The following is a 14,798-nucleotide window of genomic DNA, read 5'->3' as shown; positions in this document are numbered from 1 at the left end:
CATATGGACTCACTGGACTAGCTGAGTCCTTTCATTATTTTCTGGTTTGTTTTCAGTCCTGACTATGTCCCCTTGTATTAAAGCAGTGATTCATAATTATATTTGACTTAAAGTCGCCCTCATACAGTTGCTTGGTCATGGAGAACTTGATTGCTCAAAAAGGAGACAAACTGTTAAAGTTTGTTATGTTGACCTCACCAGAACACATGAAAGAATACCAACTTTTAAAAGCAACAACAATTTATACAGCATGAGGAACAGGGCGCTATTGCCAATCCTTGTATAATATTTTATTGTTTCCTCTCATTCATCTACTTGGCAGATCAGAATTTTCTAACCTATTGTCTTGCATTGCTTGAAAGCCAGAAGGAACTTTGGTAAGTATGTTGACTTTAATCAACATGATCTCTGGTGAACTATTAATCTGAACATTTATTCCTCTGTATGCTTGCAATCTTTAACTGACTGTGATGTCTTTCTTGTATACATGTAAGTATTTTATAAAGATTTACTTACAAAAGCAAAATTGTGGGAGAGTCAAGTCACCAGCTAAAAACTGTAGTTGTCACTTTTTAGAAGAGTTTTCTTTTAAAGTGTGGGACTCAACACAAAAGAAGACACTGTGGAATTCATAACGTTAAGCACTCACATCACCAGTGATGTCTGTTTGTGAACCAGCATCTAGGCACTGCCTGGAGGTAGAGAGGTGGGTATTCGCTGCATTGGAGAGCAAGTCTGACTCGAAGGTTCTCACACTCTGGCTGGAAAGAAATCGATCCTTCAGTTTGGCAAGACTCTACAAAGGAAGAATCAAAGAATGGAAAGATTTTACTAAGAACGTTCACAAACACAATATTTGATAAAATAACTCAGGTGACCATTGTTGCAAATGATAAAGTTTACAAGACAACTATGTTTTAAAATGCCTCCTTTTGGAATGTTTTGGTGAGAGGAAAGTGAGCTCATACCAAGAGACACTCAGACACAGGCTTATGTAATCTGGTTTCCATGGGAAAACAAACTGAATTAGAAACCTAACGGGGGACAGTGTTTCACAGTAACTCAGAGTAAAAAAGACAATGCTTTTGTGAGGCACAGATATAGGGAGAAAGAGAGAGAGAGAGGGAGGAAGCATCTATTGCTATGCAGAGAGGCAAAGAACTAACTGCTGTGAGAAGCAGAGAAGAGCAGTATTGTGTTAATAAACTGACAGGATGCTTATGAGGTGCAAGGAATCATCTCACTTCAGGACTGCAAGACTCTGACTGCATGGAATCACTTTTCAAGAACAATTGAAAGTTTGAATTGAGTCCGGCAGAGGACGTGAACATGCTGGAGAACTGGGCATTGCTTTGGATTTGCCCTTGTCAAGCAAGTTCATCTCCAAGTCACTCACCATTCTGACTTGGAAACATATTACTATCCCTTCAATGTTGCTCAGTCAAAATCCTGAAATTCTCTTCCTTTTAGCATTGTGGGTATACCCACAGTAAATGGACTGCAATGGTTTAAGAAGGCATCTTCTGAAGGGTAGCCAGGCATGGGGAATAAATGCTGTCATGGCCAACTAGGCTCATGTCGAAAGTATAAAAAAGAAAATTCCAGAAATAAGGTAGACAGTTTTGGGATACACTCAATTGCATTGACTAGTTAATACAAAAAGTACTTTTTCTCTAATTTGTTTCCTGCTCTATGAGGTTTGATGCAGTTTTTTTTTGATACAGTAAAAGTCTCAAAACATCAATTTATCCTTCGGATTATTTCTGGCTGTCGCTGGGAAATTCATTCCTTTTTAAAAGTTATTAATCTCTGTGGGGATCAATGAGACCGGTCAGACATTCAATCACAACTCTATATTCAATGGATTTTCTGGATAGTACAGCGTCTCCATCTGGTATAGGTCCAGCAGGAGTATTTTATTGAAGATGAAGGAGTACTTCCCCTTACCTACTTTACTGTCTTCACCCCATTTCTGCTAGGCACCCCAAAGAAAGACAGAACACAAGCAAGTCTGATGCAAGTGCCTGGGAAATTTCTGCACAGGATAAAGAATTTAAGGGGCAACCTAGAAATTTGGAGGAATTGTTAGGATTTTCTACTTTCCCCACGCCACGATGGTATCTGAACTAGAGGTCTAAAAGGCTCTAAAACTCTAATCCGTGGAACATATCCTTATGTATGTTTTGGGGAGACATTTTGGAATGGAGAAAATGTATTTGACATTGTTTCAAAGGATGATCTTGGAGAAGTAGATGGTTTTGGCCAGTCAGAAGCAGCGATAGATAACAGACAGTATACAAATTACAATGTCAATATGCTGAAGCAAAAGGTTACAGCTTTTAGCAAATTACACAAAATGTAAGCTTCAGTTTACAAGTCTATTGTAAACTCCTCCAGTACCTGCATCAGATCCTGTTTCTCTTTCTCACCAGTACTGATGGCCTTCTTGATGGTTTTCAGCTCACTTAAGATGGCTTTGGCTTCTTTCAGCTCATAACTGCTCTGTCCTCCAGACATCTTCCGATCAATTCTACAGCGGAATAAAGAGAGAGATTGATTGAATTTCTGAAAAGTAGATGAACAAGATGAGAATCCGGTTAAAGATTCATCTCCCCTGGGCAGCAGTTTAAGCACAATGGCTAATACAAAAATATGAACAAGGAACAAGAGTAGGTCACTTGGCTTTTTGAGCCTGCTCCACCATTCAATAAGATCATGGCTGATCTAAGTCTGACCTCAACTCTTCATTCTTGCATATCTCCAATAATCTTTCATCCCCTTTGTAATCAAGAATCTATTGAATTCTGCCATCACATCCATGGTCTTTCGAGGAATTCCAAAGACGCTCAATGTCCAGAGAAAGAAAAAGCTTCGTCATCTCTCTTTTAAATTGGTGCCTCCTTATTTTTAAATTGTGACCTCTAGTTCTAGATTCTCCCAGAAGAGGAAAATTCCTTTCAATGTACACACAGTCAAGTCCCCTTCCTTATGTGTCTCAACAAAGTCATCTCCCCATACTGACCAGGTGTGCAGGTTTCCAACCACACATTTAAAAAAAGAAGTGTGGCCTGGTGGCTCAGTGGTTAGAACTGCTGCCTTACAGTACCAGGGACCTGGGTTTGATTGCACCCTCAGATAACTGTCCTGTGTGTGGAGTTTGCACATTCTCCATTCTGGAACCCCAGAATTCAAATCTCAAAACTCTGTGAGTATTTTAAGAGAAAAAAAAGCTTCAAACGCCCTCCCCGCAATTTGGTAAAATTAAAAACACAGCGGTGACATTCGGAGCAGAAAGAGTGCATGGTAATATGAGGACTCGGAGGTTGCAAATTGGTTGGTTTTGCAATAACTTTAAGCATTAGGTGTACTACTGCAAAAAACACAAAAACTTGACCTACCAAAAGCCTCACACAGCTGCCCAATGTTTCCCTGCAGTATTTTGTTGACAATTACTCAAACATATTTTGGATTCCAATCAAACTTGCCAGGCAGTAAACTATTTCTGACAATATAGCATTGTTGGAAAAAACTAATAGAAGCAATCTGCCTGACTAAACTTTAACCAGCTCATACATAATTGTCTCAATCCTATTGCGGTTCTTTATTGTTAATGCCAAAATTCCACTTTGTCCCAGTTTTTATTGTTTTCAGTTCGGGAATGCAGATTCCTGGAGCCAAACGACCACCTCCTCATTTTCTGATTTTAAGGCAATTAGTTTACAGCTTAATCCATAGAGGGGACACCTCTAGATCACCTGCAGCATTGTTCTGGACCCCCGAAGGACAGTCACCGTTTCCCAGTAGGCCAAAGCAAGTTCATTACTACTCACCATTCAATTCTTCAGTACAATCACAATTTTTAATTTATATCTTAACTGCTGTGAGGACTTGGGTGCACTCGTTTTTCTGGTTGCTCATCTGGGAGAAATGTAAGCTGAGAGGGGACATACAGGTAGGACCAACACAGTCAACCTACCTTAGTGCATATTCACTCAATTAATCAGAAATATATACAAGCAGTCATACAAGGAAATCCCCCAATATAGGTGTAATCAAACAAAAAACCAAAAACAGGGAATAGATGGACTTTTAAAAGGTTAAAGCATACACTCTAGTTGAGCATACACACTCGAAGTACTCTAGCTTACAACAGCTGGCTAAATGATTTAACCTTGGACCCATCTGCCTGTTCCAGTGACTTAGCTGAATGTTAGGTAATGCAGCAATGCCTGAAGAAGAGTGAGGAATTCTCCTGGTGGTAAAAAATGTTCATTTAGTCAGCACTCTTAAAACTAAATTACCTGGTCATTCAGCTCACTGCTACTAATGATGATCTAGTTATCATACTCACTTACACAATACCAGAACTGCTGAGTAAAGTACCGCATTAGAGGTTTGTATGGATACTTTGAAGAGATGCATTAAGGTTCTCTTGAAATGCAAGTCTTCTACTAACACCCAGACAACTATCCAGAACTCACTCACTGTGCCCCCAAGTTATCTAACTGAAAGACAGGAAAGTGCAAATGCAATGATTTATTTTTCAATGCTATAATATCAATCAAATTAAAATAAATACCTTATTTTAAAGAGGCTGGGTAAAGCCATTTCTTCACCACCATTCCACTGAAATAATAATGCATAGATACAGCAGGAGGCAATGAGATCTGTGTCCTGGATTGAATTTTCAGCATGGACACCACTTTCAGGCTCTATGTTGATCAGCTACAATTCTATGTTTGTTTCAACGTACATACCTCAAATTAAACTAGAAGTAGTAATCTTAATTTATAGCTAACCTCAGGAGGCTCATCCAGATAATTACAATCACTGCATTGCAATTCCAGTAACAACTTTCATTATGCAAAATGCTTTCAAATACTTGAAGTTTCTAATCTCTGTTATCATCATTTAGGAAATAGACTGGAAAGGGGTCAAATGTGATGCCAGTTTATTATGAAATGGCATATTACATCTAATTTCACATTGACCTAAAAAAGACTTTTTTTTAATGGAAAGCATACAAAATAGGCAGAAGCTTTGACAGGTTCATTTACAGTATGTTGACTTTCAAAACATACAAGGAGATTTTTGTAAAGTATGTAGTACTCTATTTTGAAGCAATTATTCTCTGCTTTGGGTTTTAAATTCCTCCATTCTTGAGATGAATGAGGGCAGGCCTCAAATGATATTTCTCCCTAAGGGACTGTCCTATGTGCTTAGCCTCATATGATTGAAAAGTCATTGTGTGGGGAATTCTGTGAAAATCTGTACAGCTTTGCCATGCTGAAAACTTAGCTTATCAACTTCAACATCTTCTTTGTGTTTATAATTACTTAAATTGAGGAACAGCTTTAAGATATGAATAAATTGTTTTAAGTCTGGCATGATGAACTTACTCCTGTAGTGTTTCAAACCCTTGCTCTTTGTACAACAGTTCTTGTTTCATCTGTGAAAGTTCTCTTTTCAGCTTATTTACCTGTAGAGGAACAAATTATAAAAACAAAGTTTTTTAACTGAAGGAAAAAAATCACTGGGTTTACCTAACAATCTTTCTTGTAGACACAAGCATGGCTTCCAATTTATGACTAACCCAATACTGCTATGAATAAAAACAACCTTCCTTCTCATAAGACTGAAAGGGACACCAGAATACCTCAAGAATCCTTGCTGCTACAAGTCCTATGTGTTGCACTGGTATACACAACTCTGCCAGCAAACTTAGTCTATCAGTACATCATATACTCATATAAATGGGGAGGTGATGGCCCAGTGGTATTATTGCTAGACTGTTAATCCAGAGATCCAAGTAACATTCTGGGAGCCTGGTGGTGTAATTTGAATTTAACTTTTAAAAAATCTAGAAGTCTAATGGTGACCATGAAGCTGTTGTTGGAAAAATCCATCTGGTTCACAAATATCCTTTAGGGAAGGAAACTACCATCCATATCTGGTTGGCCTACATGTGACTCCAGACCCACAGCAATATGGATGACAATACTACTGCCTCTGAGCAATTAGGAATGGGTAATAAATGTTGGTTTAGCCAGCACTGCCCTTGATGAATGAATGAAATATTTTACAATTGTTCAACATATATATTGGGTACATTTGTTGGATCCTTGTAGGAAAGAATCCTCATAGGTTGTGTGATTTGGAGAACTGGACGTAAAAGGTTCGCAGCTCTATTTCTGATTAAGGGGGTAAAGGCAGGAAAGCGGAGTTGAAGTTTTTCAAATCAGCCACAATCTCATTGAATCAGATACAATGGGCCGAATGGACTACATCTGCTCCTACATTTAATGGCCTTCTGATCTGTACTCGAGTCAATTGTGGCTACCCTTGTGAAATGCAGGCTTGCTGTATGTATGCTTGACTCAGTATGATTAAGTCAGTCTGATTTCTTTCTTTAAAAGTAGATGTTAGGCCATTTGCTTTCAGTGGGTTAACACCTCAGTCATTCAGAGTGGAGAATCTGGAATCAAGCAATTTAAATACTTTTATGCTAACATTATTCGTATTGATTCCCAGCTTGTGTAGATGGTTCTTCAGCTTAAGTAATGGTGAATGTAACATAGACACACACATCTCACTTCAGTAGGTGTTTGAAGCAGCTGGCTATTACCCTGGATTTAATCGTGTCTCTGTCTGTGCTGACGCAGACCTCCTCAAAACTATACAAAGCTCTTGCTGAGTAAATGCTGCATGTGGAACTCATTGAGCACATTTATTCCTGGGAGAATTTAAACCTTTTGGGAAACAGGTGAAAAGCGGTAGAAGATTTGATGGAGTATCTCAGGTTACTGAAAGTCAAAAAGCCACGGCTAACTGCTGAAGTATTTTTGGATGTTAGCCTATAAACTGTCAGCCAAAATTATTAAATAACTAGGTTTGAGATCGCTACCTCACAACTTCTCAGTGAAACTTCTGTTGAAATCAAATTTCTTCAGCATCTGTTATTCTTACCCGGATCTTTGTCGTTGATATTTCTGCCTTGAGGATATCAGGGTCATACTTTGTACTTGATGAAGATCCTGAGAACACTGCAAAAGAAACAGTGAAAACAAGTTCAAAATTGTAATTTGACTCCTCATTTTAACTTAGCAGTCAGTCACTTCATTTTTCAAATGTGCGACAGCCACTGTTAAGAGATAAAAAGATCAAACAGGGCTATAGGTGCCAAGAAGTGGTAGCCCATAGAAAACAGAAGGGCTATGTGCCAACCAGAACACGCTGAAGCACACCACCATCTATCAGTGCTGGCGGTCAAGGGTGGCAGCTGGGAACTACATTATAAGGAAGAATGTTCTGCAGTTGTACAGTTCTCCAATTTTGATTCTAAAAGCTTGTATCATTACAAATATGTATCGGCAACACTGATGGCTTGGAGTGGAAGCACAATGAAACATTTGAACTAAATTCCTCAATATTACAGAAACACAGGAACTGGAGTAGGCCATCATCCTCTTGAGCCTTCCCTGCTACTCAGTATTATCATGGCTGATTGAACACTTCAATGCCTTTTATTCACCCCATAATCCTTTCTGCCCTTGGTAATCAAAAATCTATCAAGCTCGACTTTAAACAGACTCAAAGACTGAGCCACCACAGCCCTTCATGGTAGACAGTTCAACAGGTTCACAACTCATGGAGCAAAATAATTACTTCTCATTGCCAATCTAAGTGGTATCCTCCTCATTTTTAAATTCTGCCCCCAGGTTTAGACTCCCCAACCAGGGGAACATTTTATCTAGGTCGACAATGGCTATCCTTTAAAGTATTTTGATAGTTTTAACGAGGTCACCTCTCAAATCTTTGCAGGCTCAGTTTTCCAATCTCTCTTCTTAGGGCTGTCCCAACATTCCAGTAACAAGTCTGATCAAACCTTGTTGCACTCCCTCTGTGGCAATAATATCTTCACTGAGATAAAACTATAAGACCGTAAGATTTAGGAGCAGAATTGGGCCCATTTGGCCCATCGAGACTTCTCCACCATTCGATCATGGCTTCTCAATCTCATTCTCCTGCCTTTCTCCATAAACCTCAATCTCCTTACCATTCAAGAACCTACCTATCCATGCCTTAATTGCACTCAACGGCCTGGCCATCACAGCCCTCTGTAGCAATGAGTTCCACAGATTAACCAATCTCTGGGTGAAGAAATTCCTCCTCACCTCAGTTCCAAAGAGTCATCCCTTCTCACTGAGGCTATGTCCTTGGGTTCTAGTCTCTGCTACCAGTGGAAATACCTTCTTTGCATCCATTCTATCCAGGTTTGTCAATATTATTTAAGTTTCACTGAGATTTCCCATCATCCTTCTAAAGTCAATCAAACACCGAGACTCTTCAACCGCTCCTCATATGACAAGTCCTTCATCCTGGCATCATTATTGTGAACCTCCTCTGCACCCCCTTCAAGGCCACCACATTATCGTTTAGATATGGAACCCAAAACTGCTTACGATATTCCAAATGTGGTCTGTTCAGAGCCTTATCTGGCCTCAGCAGTACACCTTTGCTCTTGTATTCTAACCCAATTGAAATGAATGCTAACATTGCACTTGACTTCCTAAATACCAACCAACTGAACTTGTGTGCTAACCTTAACAGAACCCTGAACTATGACTCATGAGTCCCTTTACGCTTCAGATTTCCGAAGCCCTTCTCCATTTCGAAAATAGCCAATGTTTCTGTTCTTCCAACCAATGTGCATAACCTCACATTTTCTCATACTGTAATTCCATCTGCTGTTTCTTTATCTACTCTTGTCGGAGAACAAAACGATATACAGGACTCCAGATGTAATCTGAGCAGGCTTTTACACAACTGAAGCAAGACTTTATGACCGCTGTACTCAATTGTCTTGGAAGGTTAGCCTTTAAGGCCATCAGTCTTGCTACACCTGCATGTTAGCTTTCAATGCCTTATCGACAAGGCCACCTGTGTCGCATTGTGCACCTCCACTTCCCAAATTCTGACTATTTGAGAAATACTCTGCACATCTGTTTGTTGGAAGCACAGCTAAATGGCATCAAATCAACCTCAGGAGTCTAACATCACTTTGCAGGGTAAATAAAACACTAGCAATGCCTCTTTAGTTTATCAAGTCCCATGGTATTTTAAGCATGTAGCTCATCTTTGAGCAGGCATTCACAAAACAAAATCCACATACTGCAACAGTAGTAACAACTGTTGGATGACTCACACCATGAATAAGGTGCTCTTCAAAAAAAAAGAAATTGGTGAAGATAAAGGAAAGGATGGATGGAGACCAATTAAGAATGTCATGGTCGCATAACTCTGAAGTATTTTCCTCATTCTCTGTTCTCATGCATTTTTCATTGCTCTATCTAAGTGTCACAAAGTAGATGGTGGATGGACTTTCAGATATGGAGTTTTTTTAAAACATGTGTATGCTTTCCTTTTCCTTTCTACCAACTGTTCTCCCCTCCTGATATCGTAGGCTCCTTGATTAAGTACAGGCCAAATGGCACCAGTATCCGATTGACCATGACTAACTGATAAGAAACAGCAGGTACACAACCATGGCAGTCCTGTTCTCACCTGAAGCCCATACATTTGTAGCCCCCTCCACCCTCACTAGATAGCAGTAAGATGTAGGGATTCACTATTCCCAAGCTAACCAAGAGAGTTGAGGCCAATTATAGCATACCTCCTATCAATGGTCATCACAGGAAGATAATTGCCTTGAGGCTCCCTTGGTCGATGCTGAGCTTTCTTTTGCTCATTCACAGGATGTGGGTATCACTATAAGACAGCAATTGTTGCTTGTTGCTAATTGCCTTCAAGAAGGTGCTAGTGGGCTGCCATCTTGAGCTGCTGCAGTTTATGGTTCAGATTCACTGACTACACTACTAGGGCAACAGCTCCAGGATTTTGACCAGCGAGAGAAGGACTCGTGATATATTTCCAAGTCAGGATGGAGTGTGACTTGGAGGAGAACTCGCAAGTTCAATTTTAATGAGCATTTGAAGGAGGTTGGGGTTATGAGGTCGGTCTCAATTGTCATATCTCATTTATCTTGGATGCACACATGGGCATGAAAGATGACAATAGCTTTTATATAATTTAAAGGATTGGATTAGCAGTAAAGAGTTACAACAAGTAGATATGCCCTTAGGAAGGGTGTCTCAAAACCGGGAAATTGAAATAATAATTCGCTTTGGTAATATTTAAATTTGGGGTCAGTTCAGTTTTCTGGACTGCAGTTCTGACCTAGTTTTCTGAATAGGAAAGCCTATCATATAATTTGAGAAAACATACAGCCAACAGTAAATAATCATATCAGAACCACTTTCTTTCTCAGCTAAATTGAGGAATGTAGCCTGACTGGAAATGCCATGTTAATCTACTGAGTTCTGTAACTAATGGGGATGTTCCAGGTCATAAGAACAGAAGAAATAGGAGCAGGAGTAGGCCATCTGGCCCCTCGAGCCTGCTCTGCCATTCAAGGCTGATCTTTTCATAACCTCAGTTCCATTATCTACCCACTCACAATAACGCTTCATTACCTACTGTTCAAAAGTCTATCTATCTTTGCCTTCAAAACTTTCACCGAAGTAGCCTCAACTGGTTCATTGGGAAGATTAGATTACTTACAGTGTGGAAACAGGCCCTTCGGCCCAACAAGTCCACACCGATCCGCCGACGCGCACCCACCCAGACCCATTCACCCCTGAACCTAACACTACAGGCAATTTAGCATGGCCAATTCACCTAACCTGCACATTTTTGGAGTGTGGGAGGAAACCGGAGCACCTGGAGGAAACCCACGCAGACATGGGGAAAATGTGCAAACTCCACACAGTCAGTCGCCTGAGGCGGGAATTGAACCCAGGTCTCTAGCGCTGTGAGGCAACAATGCTAACCACTGTGCCACCGTGCCGTCCAAATTCCACAGATTTGCAACTCTCTGAAAGAAGAGGTTCCTGCTCAGCTCAGTCCGAAATCTGCTCCCCCTTAGTTTGAGGCTGTGTTCCCTTGTTCTACTTTCACCCACCAGTGGAAACAACCTCTCTGCTACCACCTTATCTATTCCCTATATGTTTCTATAAGATTCCCCTAATTTTTCTAAATTCCAATGAGTATAGTCCCAGAAAATTCCATCGCTCCTCAAAGCCAACCCTCTGAACTTTGGAATCAACCTACTGAATCTCCTCCACATCCCCTCCAGTGCCAGTACATCCTTTCTCAAGTAAGAAGACCATAACTGCACACAGTACTCCAGGTGTGGCCTCACCAGCACCCAATACAGCTGCAGCATAATCTCCCTGTTTTTAAACTTCATCCATCTGGCAAAGAAAGACAATATTCCATTTGCCTTCTTAATTACCTGCTCCACATGCAAACCAAGTTTTTGTGATTCATGCACAAAGATATCCAGGTCCTTCTGCATGCTGCAATTTTTTCACCACTTAAATAATTGTCCATTTTGCTGTTACTCCTACCAAAATAGATGACAATATTTACCAACATTGTACTCCATCTGCCAGATCTGTGCCCACTCACTTAATCTATCTGCATCCCTCTGCAGACTTCCAGTGTCATCTGCACATTTTGTTTTACCACTCATTCTAGTGCTGCCTGCGAACTGTGACACAATTGCACTTGGTCAGCAACTCTAAATCATCTATTAAAAACGTAAACATTGTGGTCCCAACATTGATTCCTGAGACACAGCACTAGCCACTGATTTCCAACCTGAAAAACACCCATTTAACCCACTCTTTGCTTTCTGTTAGTTAACCAATCTTCCATCCATGCTAATACATTAACTGTAATGTCATGTACCTTTATCTTGGGTGCAGCACCTTGTCGAATGCCTTCTGGAAATCCAGATACACCCCATTCACCAGTTCCCTATTGTCCACTACACTTGGAATGTCCTCAAAGAATTCCAGAAAATTAGTTAAATATGACCTCACTTTCACCCACCCATGTTGAGTCTGCCTGATGGGGCAATTTCTATCCAGATGTCTTGCTGTTTCTTCCTTGATTATAGATTCAAGCAATTTCCCCACTACAGAAGTTAAGCTAATGGGCCTACAGTTTTCCACCTTTTGTCTACCTCCATTTTTAAACAGCGGTGTCACATTTGCTATCTTCAAATATGCTGGAACCACCCTGGAGTCCAATACCAAGAGTGCATTTGCTATTTCCACCACCATCTCTTTTCGTACACTGGGATATATTTCATCAGGGCTAGGGGATCTGTCCATCTTTAGCCCCATTAGCTTGCCCAACACTACCTCTTTAGTGATAATGATTGTTTCTAGCTGCTCATCTGCCATAGCCACCTTGCCATCAATTACTGGCATGTTATTTGTGTCTTCCACTGAAGACCAACACAAAGTACCTGTTCAACACCTTTGCCATTTCACTTACTAAGTCCCCCTTCTCACCCTCTAAAGGACCAATGTTTACCTTGGCCACTCTTTATCATTATAATTTATTTGTAAAAACTTCTGCTATCTGTTTTCATATTTGGAGCTAATTTACGCTCATAACCTATCTTACCTTTGTTTATAGCTTTTCTCATGGCTTTCTGTTGATCTTTAAAAATTTCCCAATCCTCTAATTTCTCACTAATCTTTGCCACTTTGTATTAATTTTCAAGTTGATACCATCCTTTATGTGCTTAGTTGTCCATGGCTGATCATCCATTTTCTTACAGTTCTTCCTTTTCACAGAAGTCTGGACGGATGAGTCATCAGGACATTCTCCATGAAATAAACACAGGGATCTCCTATTCTACATTGCACCTCTCTGTACTTCTGTTTTCCCAATCTTTGTAGCTCAAAAGTAATTTTACTGTGAAACTCTTCAATAAGAGTGGTTACTAAAAGCATCACTGTTGTCTTGTTTTCCTCAACTTTCTAGACTCTTCAATGTTTATTTGCCCTGTTAGCTAGGGTAAACAGAACTGAAGTTCCACAGCCTGGGATGAAACCAGGAGAAGGGGCAACCCTGTCTTTGCGCATATCAGAATCTAGGCTGTGATCTTTTCATCTGTGGGAGCTGATTAATTGAATACATCAAGACCTACTGGCTTATTAAGTATGTCAAGCTATTCCTAAGAGCTACAAAGTCCAATCAGAGATTGGGCAGTTAAACAACATCACCTACAGCACTGACAGTGGTGTTCAAAGTTGGGGAAGAGGCTGGAATATGTGGTGAGCATGCGACCCCAAAACCACTCACTAGCGAGTATAATCATAGAAAATTCTATGTCAGTCGACACGGGTTTTGTGGTTCCTTATGTGGCTGATGAACCCAATCCTATACCCACATCTCTGATGAAACATTTGGCATCTGTTTGCGGGAGTTGGAAGTGCTCCTTGAACTTGAGGTCATTGTCATTCCTTTTTCTGGTTCTGTTTCCGTACTTCCTCTTGCCGACTGGTGTTCTTGAAGCATCACGCCCCTTCACAGGGAGGTTCCTCTAACTTGGTTTCTTCTGAATGAGAGTCTCCCATGCGTTGACATCTAAGTTGCATTTCTTGAGAAAAGACTTTAGGGCATCATTGTTAAATTTTCTTTGTCCTCCTCTTGTGTGAGTCCTTTCCATGAGTTGAGCGAAGATAAATTTGCTTTGGTAGTTGAAACCAGGTATCCTGAGCACGTGGCCGGCCCAGTGACGTTGGATTTAGATGATCATGACCTTGAAGCTGGTGCTATTAGCTACTGATGTTCGTGTGCCCTGTCCTCTCAGCTCACGTGGAGAATCTATTTTAACGGCACTGATGTCAATATTACTTGGAAGATATCCGCCCACTGCTTAGGCTATTATCTGAAACTTTTAAATGACTGTGGATTCAACACATGAAGAATAGCAAGTTTGACCTCATGATCAAACGGTGTGTTAGGTTTCATTTGTAGAGGGATTGAGTTCCGGAACCGCAATATCATGCTGCAACTATACAAAACACCTATGCGGCCACACTTGGAATATTGTGTACAGTTCTGGTCGTCCCATTACAGGAAGGATGTAGAAGCAGTGGAAAAGCTGCAGAGGAGATTTACCAGAATGTTGTCTGATCTGGAGGGAAGGTCTTATGAGGAAAGGCTGAGAGACCTGGGTCTGTTCTCATTGGAAAGAAGAAGGTGAAGGGGGGATTTGATAGAGACATACAAGATGATCAGAGGATTAGATAGGGTAGACAGTGAAAGACGTTTTCCTAGGATGGTGACATCAGCTTGTAAGAGAGAGCATAACTACAAATTGAGGGGTGATAGATTTAAGACAGATGTCAGAGGCAGGTTCTTTACGCGGAGAGTGGTAAGGGCATGGAATGCCCTGCCTGCTAACGTAGTCAACTTAGCCACATTAGGGAGATTTAAACAATCTTTAGATAAGCACATGGATGATTTTGGGATAGTGTAGGGGGACGGGCTGAGAATAGTTCATAGGTCGGCGCAACATCGAGGGTTGAAGGGCCTGTTCTACGCTGTACTGTTCTATGTTCTATCTATCAAAGTATACTACAGGTCACATCACTAACCAATGTGTCAGCACATTGTCTGGGAGGGAAGATAGTTACTATTAAAGCAGTTGTGATATTAATTGCATTTTAGCATCAGGTCGGTAGTAAAGCAGGATGTAGATTATTGTGCAATGTTCAGATCTCTGTGCAATCCTTCAATAATGAAACACTCCATGATGACAAACATCAGGTCACTGAAAACATCTGGCTTGGCCTGATAATTGGCAGATGATAGTAGGACCATGCAACTGTCAATAGGACCGAGCCTAACTAATTACTTCTGATACTCAATTC

At 40.5% G+C, this 14,798-nt stretch overlaps 1 protein-coding gene across 2 annotated transcripts in view; it reads right to left on the bottom strand.

Annotated features, from left to right (window-relative positions):
- Positions 1–14,798, bottom strand: part of LOC132826896 (protein WWC2-like) — a 242,194-nt gene that overhangs the window by 71,363 nt on the left and 156,033 nt on the right. For both annotated transcript variants that reach the window (XM_060843176.1, XM_060843185.1), the window contains exons 4-7: positions 6,967–7,043; positions 5,400–5,479; positions 2,401–2,530; positions 650–796 (exon numbers count right to left, since the gene is read on the bottom strand). In XM_060843176.1, coding sequence (XP_060699159.1) covers positions 650–796; positions 2,401–2,530; positions 5,400–5,479; positions 6,967–7,043 — 434 coding nt within the window. The remainder of the gene's footprint in view (positions 1–649; positions 797–2,400; positions 2,531–5,399; positions 5,480–6,966; positions 7,044–14,798) is intronic.

The sequence above is a fragment of the Hemiscyllium ocellatum genome, chromosome 2 (genome assembly GCF_020745735.1).
Source record: "Hemiscyllium ocellatum isolate sHemOce1 chromosome 2, sHemOce1.pat.X.cur, whole genome shotgun sequence".
Classification (NCBI taxonomy): Eukaryota; Metazoa; Chordata; class Chondrichthyes; order Orectolobiformes; family Hemiscylliidae; genus Hemiscyllium; species Hemiscyllium ocellatum.
Note: the sequence above shows the minus strand (reverse complement) of the source record. Positions and strands in the feature narration are given on the sequence as shown.